This window comes from Seriola lalandi, unplaced genomic scaffold, assembly GCF_002814215.2.
Source record: "Seriola lalandi dorsalis isolate HSWRI2012SDOR001 ecotype SW California unplaced genomic scaffold, Sedor1 jcf7180002054962, whole genome shotgun sequence".
NCBI classification, from domain to species: Eukaryota; Metazoa; Chordata; class Actinopteri; order Carangiformes; family Carangidae; genus Seriola; species Seriola lalandi.
Genome location: NW_019525513.1, coordinates 762,482 through 783,551, shown reverse-complemented (window position 1 = coordinate 783,551; position 21,070 = coordinate 762,482). Strand labels below are relative to the sequence as shown.

The 21,070-nt window shown below is 41.0% G+C and overlaps 1 protein-coding gene across 1 annotated transcript in view; it reads right to left on the bottom strand.

The window, feature by feature from the left end:
- Positions 1-21,070, bottom strand: part of zranb3 (zinc finger, RAN-binding domain containing 3) — a 73,719-nt gene that overhangs the window by 11,012 nt on the left and 41,637 nt on the right. Inside the window, exons 14-17 of the mRNA XM_023395415.2 lie at positions 20,282-20,587; positions 15,575-15,729; positions 7,760-7,864; positions 4,769-4,911 (exon numbers count right to left, since the gene is read on the bottom strand). Coding sequence (XP_023251183.2) covers positions 4,769-4,911; positions 7,760-7,864; positions 15,575-15,729; positions 20,282-20,587 — 709 coding nt within the window. The remainder of the gene's footprint in view (positions 1-4,768; positions 4,912-7,759; positions 7,865-15,574; positions 15,730-20,281; positions 20,588-21,070) is intronic.

The window sequence follows — 21,070 nt, the reverse complement described above, 5'->3', positions numbered from 1 at the left end:
CTTCAATTATACATAACTTTAAGCCTTAATGAAATCGAAACGGGTGAGCTGTATATAAGAGAGGAGAGACTGGACGGAGAGACAGGAGGCAGCCGCGGCGTGTTGTGGCTGTTTCACAGACAATCAACTCCGGTGATGAAACTGTTCACTAATTGTCGTGCGGATCAATAATTAATGGTGTATTTTCCGAGCACTTGTTCTGACAGCTACGTCAATTCTTGAACTTAGTTTGTTGAAACTTTATTGCTGGAAGACAAACAGTCGCTCTGCCACCGCTGAAATAAAATCAATATCTGGCTCGGCTCCTAGAACTATAAGGCATGTAGAAAAATAAACTTAGACTGTTTAACCACAAAGAAACATTTACTGCACAGAAACAGACATAAAAATTGCCTGTGATCATATGTAGAATTACTTATTTTGTCTTTTGTCTCATCCCTTTACAGGAATGTAATATATACAGTATATGTCCCTATATCAAGAGTGATGTTGCCATATAGTATTATTATCACATATATATATACGTTATATAAGTTTATAACATATATGAAATACCCATTCTTATTAATTTTAAACATTTATGCCAATATATAAAATTTCTAATAGGTTTTATACATAATTATTGTTTTGTTTGTAATGTTTTTGTTTTATATGGACATACATTTCATATATGGAAACTCAGTATATGTACATATTTTACATTTGCGTTTAGGTGAAATGTCGTTCATGCCACAGAATCAAAATGTCACAGAAACAAAACAAAACATGTGATTAGTTGAAATGTTCACAGCGGTACTTACCATTACCTATATTCTCCAACTGAATGGACAATCAGTGGCTTATTGTAATCACTTTATATGAAAAGAAATTTGAATACAAACGGGTTATTTAATTCTACTTGGATGATTTCATGATGCATTTCTATGCTGATTACTAATGAAATACTAGCCTCCATGAAACACCCTGCTATTCGAAGAGGAAGGTAGTGCCTCTATTAAACTCTGCTTTTAGTGTTTCTGCCCTGCAGGCTGTGTAGTGGCATTTTAATGCATTTCCAACACCTCCATCTGGACAGAATACTTTCTTTGGGAGGGAGATGGAAAGAAGGTAGAAGGAGGAAAAAAAAATAAAAATACTGATGACAGGAGGCAGAAAGTGGAAGAGGGAGACACATCAAAGGGGAGAAGTTTCTGTGGAAGCTGAGGGGAGATGAGGAAGAAGGTAAGTCTCCATCAAACACAAGAGCTTCCTTTGCTTCAAACAGTCCCAGCACAGAGGCTGCATGAAACGAGATACCTTACACTAAACTGGTGTCCAACTGTGCCTCTGGGAGAGTGTGGACTTGTGTGTTTGCATGTTCTTATGCAGCCAGCAGCTTGGACGGGTAATTCTGTGCATTAAGGTGTCTGCTGCTCCTTCAGCCATGACTCAAACCTTCAGGTTCATCCTTCTGGGAAAACCGTGTTTAATTTGAGACGAATATAAAACAGGAATAATTTTAGAACTTTTTCCATTAGGAGGTACACGACCAATACTAATTTTTTTAGTCCAGTAAAATGCTAAATATGATGTATTAAAGCTGCCCTCTGGAGTTTTTGGCATGTAAAGGAGCCAACAAAAGGCAGTGAAGAAGAAACCTGCAAGCCACTAAACATGGATGCATGATTTAAAATATTTAAAAAGGCAGTTTTGCTTGTTATAAACATAATTTTGTTTGTTCACATCTTTGGGAAATTCACATTTCGCTCTCTTGCCAGAGTTAGACAAGATGATTTATACCGCTTCAGACTGTATGCTAAGTAAAGCTAACTTAGTTTAGTATAAAGATTAGAAACAAGGGGAAATAGCTAGTAGGGCTCTGTTTAATAGAAACAGAATCCACATATCTGGTGAGAGTTTCATATTTAAGAAGAAAGCAAACAAGGATTTTTAAGTATTTTAAAACAATCCTCAGTAGTTAAATTAAATCAAATTTAAAAATGTCACACAGAGTTGTGCGTTGACAAAATGAGCAGCTGATATGATTTGTACTGGATTATCTGGACATGGTTTTCTGCAGGTAGCCGTATGATGCACAGCTGCAGGTGTGCTGCTGCAGGCCTGTGGCAGCAGCGGGTCGCTGACGGCGTACCTGCAGACCCGCAGAGCTGCAGACAGCAGCGGCTCAGCACCGGGGCCAGACCCCGCTCGGCTGTGTGAAATCAAGCTAACGAGCTGCTGCGCTCTTACACGACACATACTGCAACGGTCAGCCTCAGAAGAAGAAACATGGAGGTGCATATGTTGAACCATTAACCTGGCAGAGTTTAAGTTAAAATAATAGTGTAGAACAAAAATCTGTGTATTATAAACATGCAGTATCAAAAATCAGGCTCTGATATGATGAGAAGAAGTTAGAAGTTCAGTTTACTCATCATAAGACGGACAGTTTTCTGTGGCTCTGGAGAAGCTGCGAAAACCATCTGCCTTCTCTCAGTTTTGGCTTGAGACTTCAAATGTACAACAGAAAGCCTGTGTTACAAACTGGGCGGGTGGAGTTTGAAAGATGTGGGCATTTATCAGGGAGGAAGATGCTATCAAGTTGCATAATGGGAAGTGTAGGATCCAGTGTTTTTTGTTTGTTAGTGTGATTCATTCTAGGAACTAAAATTCGGGATATCTTGGCTGCTCTTGCTTCGATTTCGACTTTTCTTTTTAAAGTCTGTTTCTCACAGATTCCCCAACATTATGTAAGTGCTGCACTGAATCGCTGGAGCTTTAATGTAAACTGCGATTATGACACGATGTCAAGCGCACTACATATTCTCAACCTAATGTTTTCATTACTTATCCACTTTGATATTGGACATAATGTTATATATAGATGTGATCGTATCCACACAAGTGAGCGTTTGTTGTTTCTAACACTTCTCCTTAACTGTTGTTATGGCTGTTGGACAAATAACATCTTTCATTTATTTTGTTTATTATTAATGTGTCGGTTTATACTATCCGTCTCCACTTACATTACATTACTTAAATTTTATCTTACTTTTATATTGTTGTGAAAATAAATAAACAGTTAATTACATTAAATTAGCAATATGTAGAAAAATCACATATGTACATGAAAAAAAAATCATGTGCATTTCTTTATTACGATGGCATATTATAGAAGCAATAAGTCATTCATCGCCACTGTTTGCTGTAATTTCAGCAATGAAGCGTGCTTAGGCAGGATGCAAACCGGATTAAAAATCCTCTTGACTCGTCTAAAATCACTGCAAATCACCACGAGTGGCTCACAGCGAAAATATCCACAGTGTTGGAAACCCCGGCAAAGTGCATTAAGTTTGAAGTAGTTGAAAACTGAGCGTCTCAGTGCTGCGAAGGTGAGCCGTGATCGCCCCGCTGAGCAGAAGCTGGAGCTTGATTGGTTCTGATTAGTGAATAAATCAAACAGGTATCAAATCAAGCCGGGCCAATTGCCTCCTACTCACACCTTGATTAGGTTCATGCACCCAAACACGTTCCCCCGGTTGAGAAACACTCTCTCTCAGTTCCACAAACACACACACACACACACACACACACACACACACACGAGTCTACCCTGTAATTGGCAAACTCTCCCAGCCTCTATCCACGCCAGCTGTAATTAGTGTGCCAGCAACAATGCTTGTTTGTCAAAAAACACACATGTGCACATGCACAGTGTTCATCCCATCCTCTCTTATCCCTCAGCTGACACCCTTTGATACACCCACACAGAAAATGCACACACACACAAATACTATTCAGCCTTCCATGACGCCTGGGGCAGTTAGTATTTACTAATCCGCTCATTTTGCTGTTAAATCTCACACATCGCTCCTTGAATTCTGACATAATGTTGGGAACTAATTCAAATCACCACTTCCACCATTTTAAAATTTACACCAACGAGCACATTTCTTACTCACGAGGGGAAGACATTTGTCCTCTTGTTTACAGATTTACAGATTTACTCGTGGAAATGTTTATTAATCTTTGAAGAGTTGTCTAAAACCACAACTGTTGCTAGCAGATTTTATCAGCTAGCTTGCTAATTGAGCGAACGACTGAAGCTAAAGCTACATCCTCACCAGCTCCATGTTGACATGGAAACAGTATTTCATTTTTACGTTACAAGAAAAAAAGTTCTCACACGTCATCTTTCCTCCACTAATCTGGCAAACGTGTGTGTGTGACATCATCCAGTCCGTGACCGTTAGACCCCGGACTCTGCACCCCATTGCTTTCTTCACGGCCTCTCTTAAATAATCCCTCTTCACTTTCCCTTAGTTAGAGGTCAGGACATACTACCTCACACACTTCCTACATTTGCATTTGCGTTTTTACTTTCTTACTTAGTTTTCCTGATTCTGATTCTGTAAATACAACACAGTGGATGTGCTCGTCGTTGTTAGCTAGTTAGCCAGACATGCTAAAGATTGCAGGTTACTCTGGAGCAGTTAAACACACTCTTAAATCCACTCTTTTTGCTTTTGCTTGTGTGTTTTTTGGGATTTGGAAAGGCTAAATCTTGCTCTTACTGTTCTCTACAAACACCGCTCCAACATGTGGAGAAAGCCATAGCTTTACAGAACTGACAGGAGTAGCCTCAGCTGCGATAGGCTACGATTGGAAAATCACTGCACTGAGGAGGGGGTTTAGCAAACTATTAATTAGTACCAGAATGTTAAGCTAAGTTTTTGAAAGTCAAAGTAGCGTATTTCCTTCAAGAACATGTCTCCAGCTAGGATCTGACCTCTTGGTGCTCGAGTGAGGTCGCTGGGCAGAGGCCAGCTGCTGCAAGCCGAGAGTGGGGCTGTGGAAGAGGAGGCCGCTGCGACGAAGCAGTTTCTTCTTCATGGCTGCCAGGCTGCTCCACTCCTGAACGAACCTCAACACCTGCAGGGGGACACGACATTTATAGTCAATTTCAAGCTGGAACCAAAACCACTGGAGCCTTCATCTTCAACACAAATTGATAGTCTGGACATTGGAGCCTCCTCAAAAGCAAAAACATTTCTTTTTAACTTTTTCAATTTTGATAAAACACTTGGGCTGAAAACAAACAATCTGAACCTGCTGCGCACACATACACACTGATACACACAAGGAGACAGTTTTCCAGATAGCTGAACAAAACCCATCAAACCAAGAGAGAGCTGTATATGTTTTCAGCCAAATCAAGAATTCAAAGAAAATCCACTGGCAAAATAACAAATAGCACACGAAGCACCAAGACCTAATGGGCAATTTACCTACATATATTACACTTGAGGAGTGCTTTTTTTGTTTTTTTTCCTATGAATGATACCTTCGCTCACAAAAAGATTACTTCTGCGAAGATAAAAACTCAATATGTATCATGCAGACACTTTTCAAAGCTATTACAACAGCCATTCTTGCTTTGTGGATGTTTTAGCAGGTGAATCATGCACATTGTGACAGAAATATAACTTAATACTGCTTAAAAGCAAAGCACAGAACCTGACAACGATCCCAATATCGCTGCGACAAGTTCCTTATTTTGTAACAGGAATAGATACAGAGTAGGACAAATTAAAGATAAGATAAGATAAACATTTTAAAAGGCTTCTGCCACCTAGCTCGCACCTATTCCGACAGCCTGTGTGTGAGGCATTCAGGGAACATCAGTAAGAAAGAAACTGGCAACATTGGAGTAAAAAAAAAACAAAACAAGAGTGAAACAGGAGTGAAAATCCACGTCATCCTATATATAGTGCACCACCAAACGCTAGTAGATTATGATACTGTATTATCCTCCTGCTGTAGTTTAAGATTAGGGCAATAAATTAGAGGCTGATATTATTACAGAAGCACTTAAGGCCAAGGGGAGATCAGGAGTCAAAAATACTGCAGACAGGATGGATGTGAAGTCATGACTGATCAATGAAAAGCTGCTCTACATACATCACACTGGAGCCTCCTGACAGAAGTACAGTACAGGTAAAAGAAGCGTATGTGACATATTGAGAAGGTAACAGTTTCCTGAGGCCTAACCCCCGGTAGACGAGAGTCAAGGAGTCGAATCAGATGCGGAAAAGTCGTGACTGAGGAGGAGAGTGGGACGGTGTTTCCCACTTCCAGCCTCTCAAAAAGTCACAGGGGTTAATAGGTGAGTGTCAGACGGTGTGTGTGTGTGTGTGTGTGTGGGTGGAAACTCGGAGCGCTTTGATTTATCAAAACGAAGCTGGACAAAGCTGTACGTTAATCATATCTACATCTACTCAAAGGAAAACGGGCAGTTACCGACAAGTACTGTGTGTGCATCCGAAGCCTGATACAATAGATCTGATTCCCTGCGTGCTCCGTATTTGTCCAAAAACTATTAAGACACACAGTGTTTCACCCGGGTGACACGTCCCTTCATCAAGACCCAATCACACCGGCATTTAAAACAACATTTTCGCAGCGAAATCAGCTCATTCCGTGTAATTACAGTGCTCAGTTGATCCGCTCACAGGGACGAATTGAATTCAGGTTGACTTCATCTTTTGACACATGAATTAAGGCTGTTGATGAATCTTATTCTTCCGTAACTTTTGGCAAAAACGATATATTCGAGACCCACTTTTAAACATTGATGTCTTCAGCAGGAACTGAACCATCCTGTAGGAACACACTGAAGAGGATGTTACACGTTACACGATGTGACTATCATATAATCACCTCCTTGAAAAGACTTTATTTTACAGATTATTCAAACATGTTTTCTTGGGGAGCACTTGGTCTCTGTGAGTTGAGTTTACGAACCGCAGCCAGCCCGTCCAGGACGTGCTGCTGCCCACGGTCAACCGCATGCTTAGTATTGATTCTGATGGACAATTGGAGCGTAACAGGGTGTAAATGATGGGTCAGAGGAGGGATGCAACTCACGCCTTCGTTTTACAAACCAACATAAACAACGTGACAGGTGGGGCGTCTGTCAGTGGCTCTATTACTGCCCCAGCAGATTGCAGGATTTAATATTAGCAGGTTGGCGTGTGGGGTCGTTTGGGGTGATGAGCCGTCTCCTTTAACGACCCTCATAAAACAGCACTTTCTCTTCTGCCGGTCTCCTTGGCTGCCTCAAACCCCCAAACCGCCCCCTCTCTTCTCTCCTCTCTCCATCATCCCGCAACCCCCCATCACCCACCCACCCACTCCTCCCTCTGCCCCTCCAGGCTCTGCAGTGGTGGAGGTGGGCGTCCACTCTCCACCTATCTGTCAGGCTGCTGATCTTCCTCCTCGTGATCAGCGGTGTCATTAGATTCACATGGCGGTGACACAAACATATCTGTTAGGTTTAATAACCCCCGCAGCCTCATCTTCTCCGGGTCGGAGGAAGTGGAGAGATAGCTCCACTGACTGTGATATCAAACTAAATTATCTTAGTCTAAAATTAAGGTGATCCTGAAGCAGCCTGTGGGCGCACACACACACACACACTGACAAACTTTCAACTACACTCGTGAGTATACGCAGAATGTCCCGCCATCTTGGAAACGGTGTAACGTCACAGCTAACCCGTCTCTCTAATCAATCATAAGAAGAACATATTGTCTAAGTCGAATCCTTTAAGGCGTTTTTTTTTTTTACGATAATGACATTAACTGGGTACACCTCCCACGTGGAAACACACCCACACACATTCATGAATATGAAAACACATGCAAGAGACACACACACACACACACACACACACACACACACACACACAGACACACAGAGCCTGGCGGGAAGGGCAGACCTGTATTCGATTTTCCCGGCGCCGGCTGAAGGCCTGGGGCAGGTCGTCCCAGTTGGTTAGCTTGATGTCCAGAGGGACGAAGCTCAAGTTCAACGCAGCTCCATCCTAACAGATGAGGAGACAGAGACGAAAAGAAGAAGACAGCCTTAAGCAGAAAGATTTGTTACTACTTATACCACCACCACTCGTAGTATGGCATCGTCTCCTTTCTCGTCAAATACAGGGTCTACATACATGTACTGTGTCGTCTGTGCTTTAACTTTGATAATCTGCTTTGTTTCCTCCACAAAAAACAGATGCTGCAATTTTCTTATTATGCTTTTAATCTTAATTCATCCAATGGTAACAGATTTAATAGCAGTATATAAACATAATAAATGGTTTACATCACTATAATGTAGTTATAAGCAGATGCATTCTGTCAACAGCTCCTCCTGTTAAACATCTGTATCTGGTGTATAAACAGATAATAAAGGACAATATAATATAATATAGTTGTAATAATGAATGAATATGAATGTCAAATATGACATATATTAATTATATGTACTTATGTTTAAATAAATGTAGTAAAAAGTGTTAATTTCATAATATTTACATGATTTAGGAAGTGAATGGCACCTGGTAATTAAAGCATTTAAACTTATTTAAGTGGAAATGATTTGTAAATGAATGTGGAAAAAAAGTTTTGGATTAATTATTTAAGCTGAAATTCACAAATACTGCAAGTGTATTTGATACTGCATGGTCAAGGTAAACGTCTGAAATACCCTCCATCACACACCCACCCACACACACACACACACACACACACACCAACACACACACCCCATTAAACACTCAGTGGTTCTACGGAGCAGTAAATGTTCCAGTGTATAGTGGCACCACCGCACTACACACGGTCCCTTCATGGTTCTTTTGGAGGTTCCTGCCTGGCTCCTCGTGTTTTCCTGCCCAAACAGTTGGCGAGGCGTGGGACTGTGGCTGCTGACTCACTGGTGTAATCAAAGCAAACAGAAATACAACCACGCACGTTTACTCGCTCGGTGTCCTTCGAAAGTGAATGACGACGCAGCGGAGTTGTTGTTTTTTTCTCTGCCTGACGAGAATAAATGTCATGGTAATATTGTAGTTATATAACAAACCGGAGGAGGAGGGATTTATTGCAAACAAACCGTCCTGATGCTGATCAAACAAATGCTACCTTTAGGAGTCAAACAGGGACATGAGAAGAAATTTCAAGAGAAATCACGAGGGACAGTCTCCAGTTTCCACAGCTCTTCATACATCGGATAATTGTTGTGCTACTTACTTGGCTGACATATAATGAATGAATATATTTTTGGTTTTTAGAGCAATATCTTGACAACTACTGGATAGATTTACGCAGGGATGATTTTTTGTTGTTGTTAGCATCACCCTGCTTCCCTTTGACAGAAAAAGCCAATGGGATTTTTACATAGAAATGAATAAAATAAATACAAATCGCCAGAAGTAAAAAGCTAATGTTAGCCTATAAACCAACTACACCACGGTCACACGAATTCAACGCCACCACCACTTTGAGCTCCTACCTCCTCTACACAAACCTTTCCGCTTACAAAGTTAGTAACAGTTTGCAAAAGCCTGAATAAAAAGACAGTTGTGTGGCGCCGGGTGTAAGATCAAGGTAGCAAGCTTGTTTTTAAATGCACACCTGGAACATGTGGGTGTGAGAATCAAATTGTGTAACAGGCAGAGGATTACCTCTCTGATTGAATCTCTTTTTTGTTGTTGTTGTTGTTGTTGTTGTTTACAGTACAAAACTTTATGGAAATCTGTTGGTTCCTGTGTGGCACATGTAAAAACAACAGAAACTGCAGTCGCTCTATAATTAGAAGCCACGTAACCAGTTTTGTTGCGTTTACATGCAATTAGTCTGTGCTAAAACTACAGGTATCTTCAGCCAAGCAATCAGATCTTTAATGACTAACTTGCAGAACTTGAATCTAATTATATCCACTTCATTCTTTATTGGTTGCCATGGTAATTCTTTGTGGTAACCAAGGCGCTTGTTAGTGATCTCTCTTGTTTTCTTCCCTTTATTCTAACATAGGTCCACTACTTTGAAGATAATGCCTCTCTTTTGACAGTACACATGTATTAGTAGCAAAAAATAATGAGGATTATGAGGAGTGTAAAAACCATATACCCACAAGAATGTTCTTCGCTGTTATTAGAGGTAATCATACTGCTGCGCCTTGGAGGTAACTGCATAATCATTGTAAAAAAATAAATAAGCACGATAAAAAACATTTTCCTAGTTATTACTGCTTCATTAGTGCTAACTACTGCCAATTTGAAGCGTGAGAAGCCAATTACCCCCAGTGTTAATTTCACTCAAACCACAGTGATTGTGCCAAACAGAAGGAGCGTTTTACAAGAAAGAAGCTGACCGGTGAATTTTAGGTAAAAAGCTACGAGCTGGATTTCAGCTGTCGGAGCCACTTCAGGCATGGAAATGGTGGACGGAGAGGACAGGCGGGAGACGGGAGAAAAGATGAAGTCTAAAGGTTAATACCTGCTGGCAGCCGACACATGGATTTCGAGATACAAATCAACATTAGGAAGTTTTTCCTGTGCCGTACCCTCAGTGCACAGAGGCCCACGTGTTTATTTGGATTATGGTAAAATAAATATCATGGAGAGTCAGGGGAACGGCGGAGCGGGTTGTGCTGTAACAGCATGGAGCAGGATTAGAGCTCTGCTCGGTGTGATTGAAAACAGGCATACTATCCTCCCTACTAACAAGCTCATGGGTGACAAAAATAAGATTTCATTCCAAAAATCAAGCAAGAATAATTTCAAAAAATATGACACAAAGTCGAATATCAAAAAGAAAAACAAATGAGAATTTTCAAAGAAGCGACAGTTTTGTCGGTGTGCAGTATACTGTATGTTGGCAGGGTTCCTGTCTAGTATATATACACTATACATATATTTAAATACATATATACACACATCCATACATACATGCATATATATATGTACAGGCCCTGATGATTATTGGTTGCTATAGAGTAATTTTTACTGATTACGTTTGATTAATTTACTGTGTTTGAGGGGGTTTGTCACAGCAAAGGATTTCAAATGAAGTTTATCACAGCATTATGTGTATCTGAATCATCCTGATGTGGTAAGCCCCACCCATCTGCTACTCCTCGCCTTGACACGAGACGAACCGCCCAGCTGCCTGCGAGCGGGGACACCGAAGCCTTGAATAAAACTACTATTTGATGTGTAGAAAACGGACATAAAAATTCCTAATACTCTCAATATTTCTCATTCAATCCCCGGTGACAAATCTTCCTCTTGATTGTGCGCTGAGCGGCCCCCTGTGTGAATTCAACGCCTGGTCCAGGATTATCCCGACGTGACAGCTTTCCAGCCAGAATTCCCCCAGTTTATCATTTAAACGACAGCGGGGGACATTTATCTCCGCGGCTTATCGTCTCAGCCACGCGTACATGACACTTGTCTATTGCCGTCAGGGTAATATTCCATTGGTGATTCAGTCCGACACTTTGGTCTTCTCCATGTAAAACCGACTTGTCTTTTATCTGCGTTAATGTTGAAGGAATCTGATCCCTCATGAATGAAACAAAAGGGCGTGAAGTGTCACAATCTGATCAATACGGAGGTCTGTTGGCAAGTGGCACTCAAGAGGAGTGCCGGGAATGCACAGCAGTGTAATCAGAGCCGGACCGGGGGTTAAACTATGGTTTGTCTTGCAGGAAGCTGCAGAGATGTCAATGACAAAAGCACCTGAAAGAGCATTTTACCTGATAATCTGAATGAAATACCTCAAGTCTTCACATAAAAGCCTCCTGCAGGTGACTGTCTGCAGTTTGTTTTCGAAGATAAAGTTGTAGGTAAACTGTCTTTAGGGCCTTTGTCTCTCTGTCTCTTGGTCTGCTCTTTCAAAAATAAATCAACCAAAGTAAATATCTGTAAATTCTGCCTCTGCAGCCATTGTTGTTGTTGTTGTTGTTGTTGTTCATTACCACCGTTTGAACAAAGCAGCGATGTGTTGAATTGTGTTATGCCATTTATACCAACCGTTCACTTTACTCTGACAAAGATTTGTCAATAACGGACAAGGCAGCAATATTAAAGGAGGTGCTCCAGAGTTTTAGTATTACACTCGCATTAAGTTTGGGGACGTGTGAGACACATAAAAAATTAATGGTCAGAATCAATGCAGCAGAGCTTAGTCACTAGTATTGACCTGATGAAGGCTGCACATTTCTATCCATTTGTTCTATTTCTGCTTTTGTCCTTTTAACTTCCAGAAGCTATTAGCAGCAACATTAGACATCTATAAACAAGTCAAAAGTGCTGATCAATTCATATAGTGGAGTGTAAATGTCTTACAGATAAACACATCCACCACTAATATCAGATTAAAAAGACAATCTTTAGTGAAGCTAGAGTGCAGCGTTATCTTCAGTGAGCTTGCTTTACGTTGTTGCACTGATGCTTAACTTAAGTTATTAAGGTTATTTGGATTCTTACCAGTGCTATATATGTTATATGTATATCTATATATACAATATATACACACACACCGGTGCACTCTGACCAATCACCTCATCATTACTATCAAAACTAGAATTGAACCTTCACCTTCACCACAATGACAAGATATTAAACATCTATTACATCAAAGAAAGAGATCTGGATAAATTAAAATAAAGTAATTAGAATTTATATTAATATAAGTCTTTACTATCTTGAATAAAATCCTTAGTCAACTGTCTTCCTGATAAATACAGGGGGGTTGTAGATGACGGACGGGTAGTTGGGAGAAGGTTTGACGATGGGCGGCTCCCTGTGAAATCGTTTTGGTAATCCTTTGGTAATTCCTAAACCTTTAATTTGTATTGAATGAAAGAGTGTAAATGGATTTGAAGAGCTTCTCTTATCCCCCCTTCTTTTACCGCACAGCCTCGATCAATCTCAAAGAAGAAGAAAAGAAGAGAAAAAAGAAAAACACATTAGAAATGACTCAGGCAGGTTCCTGTTCCTCGGATAATAGACAGGAGTGAATTAGGTTAGCATCAGGTCTCTGGGTTATTCAGTATTTCTTTTTCATACTGTGCTAAACCTGCAGCGACAAACTGAACTGAGGCGTGTTTTTAACATCTGAAGTCAACAAGCTTCTTGCCAAGCAACTTGTAACTGGAATAAATTGCAGCTCTTTTAATCGCTATTAGTTCAAAAAACATTTCATTCTCAATCTTTGACTTTCCTAATGCTGTCTGTAGCTATTTTCTCACGTCTGTCTTATTTGCTAATTGGCAATGAGTGAAAGAGCTACACGTCTCTTACTTTTATAAGCGAATTGTTGTTCACAGCTCAATCTTAATAAAGAGATCCTGAAGTCAATGAGGCTTCCACTCACAAAAAAAAAAAAAAGGAAAAAGAAAAAGGAATTAATTATGTTTTCTTCGCGCTTCAGCTGAATATGACAGGAACACGCTGGTAAAGGAACAAAACATCGAGTGGGTATCAAAACTCCACGTGCCCTTTCGGTTTTACTTATTCTTATTGCCTTGAGACCTGAAATGAAAATTATTATACCAGACGCTTTTGACTTTCATCTAGAAAATAAAAAGAGCTCCTGTTTCCCGTCAAAGCTGCAGAAGATTTACACATTAGCTTTTTGCTGCAGAGATAAGTGAAAAGTAATACTCAGTATGCAAACGTGACATAATATTTGCATGAATTCACTCAGCTTACAATATTTTACACTTAACAAGCACATCAGATGCATAAATGTGACATTGTGGAGTCCCGCTTCCTCTGAATGGAAGGACACACTAGTTGTTATCGCTTCTGAATTCACATCAGCAGCCTTGAATTATTGAGGTCAATCTGTGAGGTCACATTTGATGACTGTGGACCCACTCAGTGGTTAAGCCATTCTGGATAAGAAAATATCACATGGTGCAGCTTTTAAAAGGACAGAAACAACACATAATATACAATACAGCAATATAGTCTAGTTGTGAAAGAGTGTGCAGCTTTCAGTAATGCTCAGTAAAAGCTTTTCATTTCAGGCCTCATGGCAACAAAAACTGTGTAGATGTTTGTTTGTTTTTTCTTTATATGGTATTTTTTCTTTTACTTTACCGCAGGCTTACAAACATCAGTGTTTTCTACGCTGGACTTTTCCTCAGGCAGGGGTGCAGTTTACAAAGGGAAAAGTAAAGGCTGTTGATTTTGCACAAGGGAAAAAACAAGCTGCGGATGTGAAATTCATTCACATTCATTCAGTTATTATTTAGCTTTGTTTGTTTTTTCTTACGGTATAGGCAGTGCATAATTTAGAATGATTTAAACTAATGTAGTTTATCATTACCATAAGATTTTACATTATACTTTCTTGTTACAAAGTCACGGTAAGTAACAAGTAAGTCTCAAGTCCTAAGTATAAAGTCCAGACGAAATCCAAAACTTCTTGACTTAATTGAAATCTGTCCTTTTTGATGAATCAGTGTTTCAGCTACAGTATATAGGACTATATTTTATAGCAGTGGCTTAATGTCATGAAGTCGCACGACTCTGCAGAAGGATTTTAATTTGAAACTATGGATACAGGAAGTGGAGACATGTGGTGACATCCGGGCCAAGCTGACAGGGAGAGAAAGGTAGATTTAACTAGCTAACGTTAAGCTAGATTTGTATTACCCAATGATGATTCACTCCAACTGCTGGCGTACAACACATGCAAAACAAACCCCTTAATAGTCAGACTGGTCACCAGGAGCACCGTCTGTCTCTTTACTGGCCCCTCTCTGTGTGCATGTCATTTAGGGTGCACACGAGAGCGTGGTGTGTGTGCATGTTCTTGGGCACCTCACAGACCTGAAACCCACAGTGTGACTGATGTCATTTCTGGTCACAACCCGCAGATGACACCCGAAAGACTACTTAAATAAGGCAAGACTTATTTTTCACGAGCTACTTACTCTAATGTCTTTGTGTTTGTGATGTGATGTGATGAGCAGAAAGGCTCACCGCTCTGTTAGTGCAGCTGAACTACAGATATTACTCAGTCCACTCATGATTTTAGAGTGACATTACATCACAAATGATCTTTGGCTCAGTACAGACTTCCGCCAAAAGTTTCATTTTGGCCTTTTGGGATGTAATTAACGCCATTAACCTCCATTAGCTACTGCTGATATTTGCCATTTGTCATTTAAACTGGCAAAAGATTAAATTAGAAGTCTGTTTACCTGAATGTGTCGATGTCAGAATAAGATAATGTGCTAGTATATAAGCTGCCAAATAAAACTTTCTCTCTTGCATGTGCAATGTGATTAGCTGCTGTCAGAGTAACACAAAGTACATCCAAAGTCAGAAAAATTTAGAGTTGAACATAAATTTTAATCTTTCTGTGCTTGGGAAAGATATCAAGTCGTTCAAAGTCAAGTGAAGTCGCTGGTGACTCCAGTCAAAGTCGAGTTGTGAGCCTTTTTTGATTTTCCAAAGTCGATTCATGAATCTAAACCTCTGAGTTTGTTGTTGAAAATTCTTATTTCGGTTTTGATCTCACCGCAGTCGCCTCGCTGCTTTATTTTTTGGCATTAACACACACAAATCCACCACCTAAGTGTCACACACTTTGGGGTGAAGGCATGACAACATTTCCTTTAACTGCACCATCTATTCACAACCTGGAGTAAAAAAAACCAGCATGAAAAAATCATTAGTAAAACATCTTAACCATCATGCATGTACAAACAAACACTCACGCGGGCTGCATACCTTGGAGTAAAGATATATTCGGTCTGTGTACTGGCTGGTGCAGAACTGCAGGCCCGGGTAGACAGGATGGGTAGTGCTGGCGTCATCACCATCATTGTCCTCATCATCGTCATTAGCATCAGCAGTGGAAGACAAACATGCTGCAGCTCTCCGGTCTGCAGGGAGAGAGGAAGAGGCTGACTAATATCTCACTGAGTATATATTATTGGCTCATTACTGGCTTTCACAGCTTTATTGGAACCTCTATTTGCTCCTCTGGTGATGCAATGACTAGCAGAGACATAAAGCTCCAGCAGCTTTTAAGATTTATTTATACAGAGGCACAATATTGGGAAGATATGACATTTGAAGCGGAATATTCAAATGTGTGTGCATATCCAGTTCATGTTTAAAAGAATTACCTTTTATTTACGTTTATTGCTTTCAAATATGTGATGTTGGAGTAATTATCTGTGACATTTTCATATAAATAGGAATGAAAGTCAGTTTTGCTTCTTGCCGTCACCAGTTGTTACAACAATGAACAGACATGCCGGGGTCTAAAAAACGCAGCTGAATCTTCAATTATGGTTTTTTTTTCATTTAGCTATTTTAGTATCCGTGTCAGCATTCGTATTCGATTGCGCCACATTGTCAATGAACAGACAGGACCACAGAATAAAGACAGGAAGTCTCTCATAATTGGACCTGATTGGACAGTCACACCACATGCTGGTCACTGATATTAACTTAAGTTTCTGAATAAATATAAGGCATGGTTTGCTTTTGATCAAATGCAATAAACAAAGATGTTTTTCTTGCAGTATTCCACGGAAATGAACTGATTTTGCTGTAAAATGTTGTGGTGTTAAATGCTGGTGTGAACAGACCTACGAAACTGTCTTAATTGTGTATTTTTAAGAAATTTCTGTTCTAAATCTGTAATAAAAACACCAGCGTTTTTAATTTTTTACATCTATGTTTGTGTAAAGGTTAAAGCAAATCAGTTACACTGTGTTAATTAGTGAGCTTGTAGAGTTTTTTTGTATTTCTTTATTTTACTCTTTGGACAGCGCAAGCTAGCTATTAGCCACTAGCTCCAGTCTTCATTCTACACAAGGCTAATTACATCTTAAATCCAGCTCTGTACTTACTACACAGACATGAAATTGATATTAATCCTGTTATCTTTCTCTTGATTAAAGAAAAATTAGCATATTTCATATTGCAGCAACATTAGACGCCCATTTCTTTGACAGAAATGTCCCAATTTATTTTTCACAAATTCACTCGACGACGGGATGGAAACACGCCGCGTGAGTGGAAGAGAGAGTGATGAAATGACAGTCACAGATGGAGAGAAACAGAGAAAGAGAAAAGAGAGAGTAGGTCATTAATGTCAGCTATGTAGCTTGCTCATCCTGCCAGCATCTAGCAAGAAAAGGTCAGGCGGTGGAAATGAGACCGCCGCTGCTCGACCACGCTTCATTTAGACAATGACCTATAACACTCCAATGATACTTGCCTTAAATCACTTCGCGTGGCCAGTTGTCTGCCTTGTCTGCGTGCATGTGTGTGCGTGTGTGTGTGTGTCCATTTGGCTTGCTAATAGGAGAAAATACCGACACAGCCTGATGTGTGAGACGAGAGTGTTTTCAGACGAACAAGTGCTGCCATGTACCTGGACGGGGTCTCTGGTGGTTATGGGACAAATCGGCTTTTGTGCAGAAACACTCAGGAGGGTTGAGAGACAGGAGAACATGTGGGACCAAAGATACGGCATCCAGTATCAACGTACATATAGATAGTATAAAAATTCAGATTACTTACAGGTTCGAACTGATATCAGCGAACTATTCACGTGCAGTTAATCTAACTACTTTAGAAACGGTACGTGATCTAACAGTGACTCATATCAGACTTATTAACAGACTATATTCCTGTTTTCCTGTCTTTTATCTCGTGTTTGATAAATTCAGCATTAAGTATATTCTTGTTGTATATTTCCACAGCGCCAATTCCATCAGCACAACAACAAAGTCATATCATACTCACCACCCTGCTACTCTGCGTTTGTGTCTTAACACAAACACTGTTTTCATTCACTAATTAATTCCAGTCGCTTTTCTTCTTTCATTGTTTCAGCCTCAAACTCAACACTGACTATTATTTGAAATGTATAATTTATGGTAGCTGCATTCCACCACTGATTTGTTTAATATTTGTGATGCAATCTGATATTAAAACTTCCTGTTTCAAGGTGAGATCATCCTTATAAGTAATCTCCTTTCCTTGACCTCTGCTGCACAATGTCCATATCTTTCATTTTTATGTTGCCCATTCTTATAGGTGTAATTTTCCTGGATCTGGTACACACTGTTCTGATCTCACCCTGGCGGCAGCTGGAAGGGGGGGGGCACTTCGTGTCTGAAAAATACCAAAGCGACCAGGCAGGAGAATTGTGCAGAGCTACAAAAAAGCTGGTACCAAAACATTTTCAGGACACTAGCTTTTCACAAAATCCCATCTATCTGTCCTTCTACATCTGTAATGAAACGTCCTCGCAGCTCTGCAATGTGCACCCTATATTTGTAGTAAGCAGCAGCCCCCCCCCCCTTCCCCTGTTTGCAGTGGCGGAACGCGCCAGCTGCATTAAGTGGGCCATTTATACGATGGGGGCAATTCATCTTACAAAGCCGTCTTATTAGACTGTCACTTACACAGTATGAACAGTGCCTTCAGAACACCCCAAGGGATTTATCTGTTATTTTACCGCAAGAGAAAGAAAACAACGCCTAATTGGACTAAGTCATCTCATCTTCTGCAGGATCGAAACAAAAGATATGGAAAAAAATAAATAAATAATAATCGAAATGTGCTCTTCAAATATGAAGACATTTGGCGCAGCTGAAACGTTGGAACTAGCATCTGAAATAAAACAAAATAATAAATAAAAATCCGTGTTTAAATGTTTGGGTCATGCAGATAGACGGAGCGACAGACAGTAAGGAGAGGGAGACGGAGAGGTGGAGGAGGAGTGATTGCCTGTCTGTGCTGTGAGGAAAGTAATCTCAGAGCAATCAAGAGGTGGGGGCGGCCGACAGCTCTGCGGTTTGCCTTCTAAAACCACGGGCAGGTAGAGGGAAAATTATTAGGCACCGCTCCTGACCCCATAGGTCACTTTTATTGGACAACTGCTGTGTTTCGTATTAAATCCACACTGCCGGAGACATACTGACAACAGCATGTAACTAACACACTGACTAACCACCAGCGAGACGGGCAAGCAGACAGACAGGAAGATGGATATGTAGACACAGACAGACAGACAGACAGACGGATTGATAGATAGATGGACAGGTGGACAGACAGGCAAAAAGGCCGGTAGATAGATAGATAGATAGATAGATAGATAGATAGATAGATAGATAGATAGATAGATAGATAGACAGACTATGGCTCTAGGGGAAAGCACATGTCAAAAGGCGACATAGAGGCCAAGTTGGCATCCAGCAGTGTGTCTTTAGTGCTGCCATTTGTGATCGACAGTGAAGCTTTTATCTCTCCCCTGGAGTCGATCTGAACGGAGGAGTTTTTTTTTTTTTTTAAAAAAGGAAACAGGCCTTTCGCTCACCTCCAGTGTTTTTTCCCCCCCGAGAGTGAGGACGCACAGAATGCAGAAGGCACCGCAGGGGAGGCGGCAGTGGGAGTCAGTGTTAGGCCACTGGGGCTACATGTGGCTGTAGAGAGGAGAAATTAAACACTTGACAATCTCTGGGCACTAATAGATGTCAAAGTGTGTGTGTGTGTGTGTGTGTGGCTCTGAAAGAAAAGGAATCTGCCAAGTTGTTGCAAAACCGATCTCAGGATGTTAGAGGGTAATAGGGGTTGATAGCTTGCCTGTTAAAACCTAAATGGCTCGGGCAATATTCATTCTTATGTGAAGTAACTGATATCGGTTCAGTTTCATCCTTCAGTGCCTCTGACCCAAACTGTCTGCAAGCTTTCAGAGGCAACACCCAGGTCACAGGCTTTTCTTAGACTCTGCTAGTCTGGCAATTTTTTTAGGAGCTCTTCATATTGCACATGGTGTAATTAGTTCTTTGTAATTAGCACAATTTATTGCTTTGTGTATCCCTTTGAGACACAAGTACTTGAACACAGAGGTCTTAATTTGCAATATTACACACTGTGTAATTGGGAATTTGTTTCTTCACAGCCCTGAGAGACTCGCAGACATGCTCACATATAACCAGAGTGGACGGGGAAAACAGGTCATGTTTCCAGAATCATCTGGCACAGGGAGGGAACTTGTGTCTTTTATTTAATTAGACCTGGGCCCACTTTATTAAAAAACAGCCAGTCAGGAGCTCATCAGTTACCTGCCGGACAGTGATCGAACCTCAGACCTTGTGTGTGTGTGTGTGTGTGTGTGTGTGTGTGTGTCGGTGCTCCGAGCAGGTCACTTGTTTCAACAAGCTGCACTCTGGAGATTAGTGAGCTTTTACTCAATATCTCCTGTAGCTCCCTGAGTGCAGAAAATAGGCAATATCCCCAAGTAGATACTAATAATAGTAAGAATAATAATGCCTAGCCCCATATGGAATGAGATATAATCCCTTATTGGTTTGAAGTGATGATATTAAACAGCATTATATGGGCAGGTGACAATGCAGCACCAGCCAATTTCCCTAGATATGAAAAGGAGAAGATTGCAGGTGGGATTACCCGGTGTGTGGTCAGAGGGAAGGCAGCCGCCACCGCCAGAAACGTTGTCGCCTCGCTCTCCCGCTGATTGTTTGCCTTTGAGCCGCCGCTTGTCCTCCTCCTCTGCTTCTCCTAGTTTCTGTTTGTCTTTCGGAGGCTCGTCCTCCCCCTTCTTCTTCTCCTCCTCCTCCTCGATCTGTTTGTCTTTGCACGGTTTTAGAGGCTGGGCTTTTCCCTGGCTGAGCTCTGGCTCGCTGTCGGAGCTGGAGAGGACGATGCACGCCTGGTCCCTCTCGGAGGAGGGGGGTTGTCGAGGCCTGGGTGGCTCTGAGCCAGCAGAGGAGGGGAAAGAGAGAGAGAGAGAGAGAGAGAGAGAGAGAAAGATGAAGATTACTTTATTGGCCGAGCTGCAGAGTGTAATCAGACTTTGAAGAGTTTCATTCCCAAGCGAGATATCCATCATCTGAAGAGTGTGACAGTGTGACAGAATGACTGCTGACATGAAAGTAAAACTCAATATGGCTCATTAGTGATGTTATTAGCTATCATAAGTCCTTTACTGACAATTTTAGAGGTGTGGATTGGATAGACATTAGCAGGGATGTAGGGGAATGTGTAAACACACCCGAGTCTGTTTGGGAGGATGTTCATTTTACAAAGAAGCACATAAAACATCATCTAATCTTTTGCCTGGTCGCTGCATACCAACCGCTAACTGAAGGTGGGACACTGTAGGCGTTAGATCCGTTGCTCAGCAGCATGTCGGCAGCGAAGCATCGAGCTGCAGATGGAACACCTGTCACCCCCCCC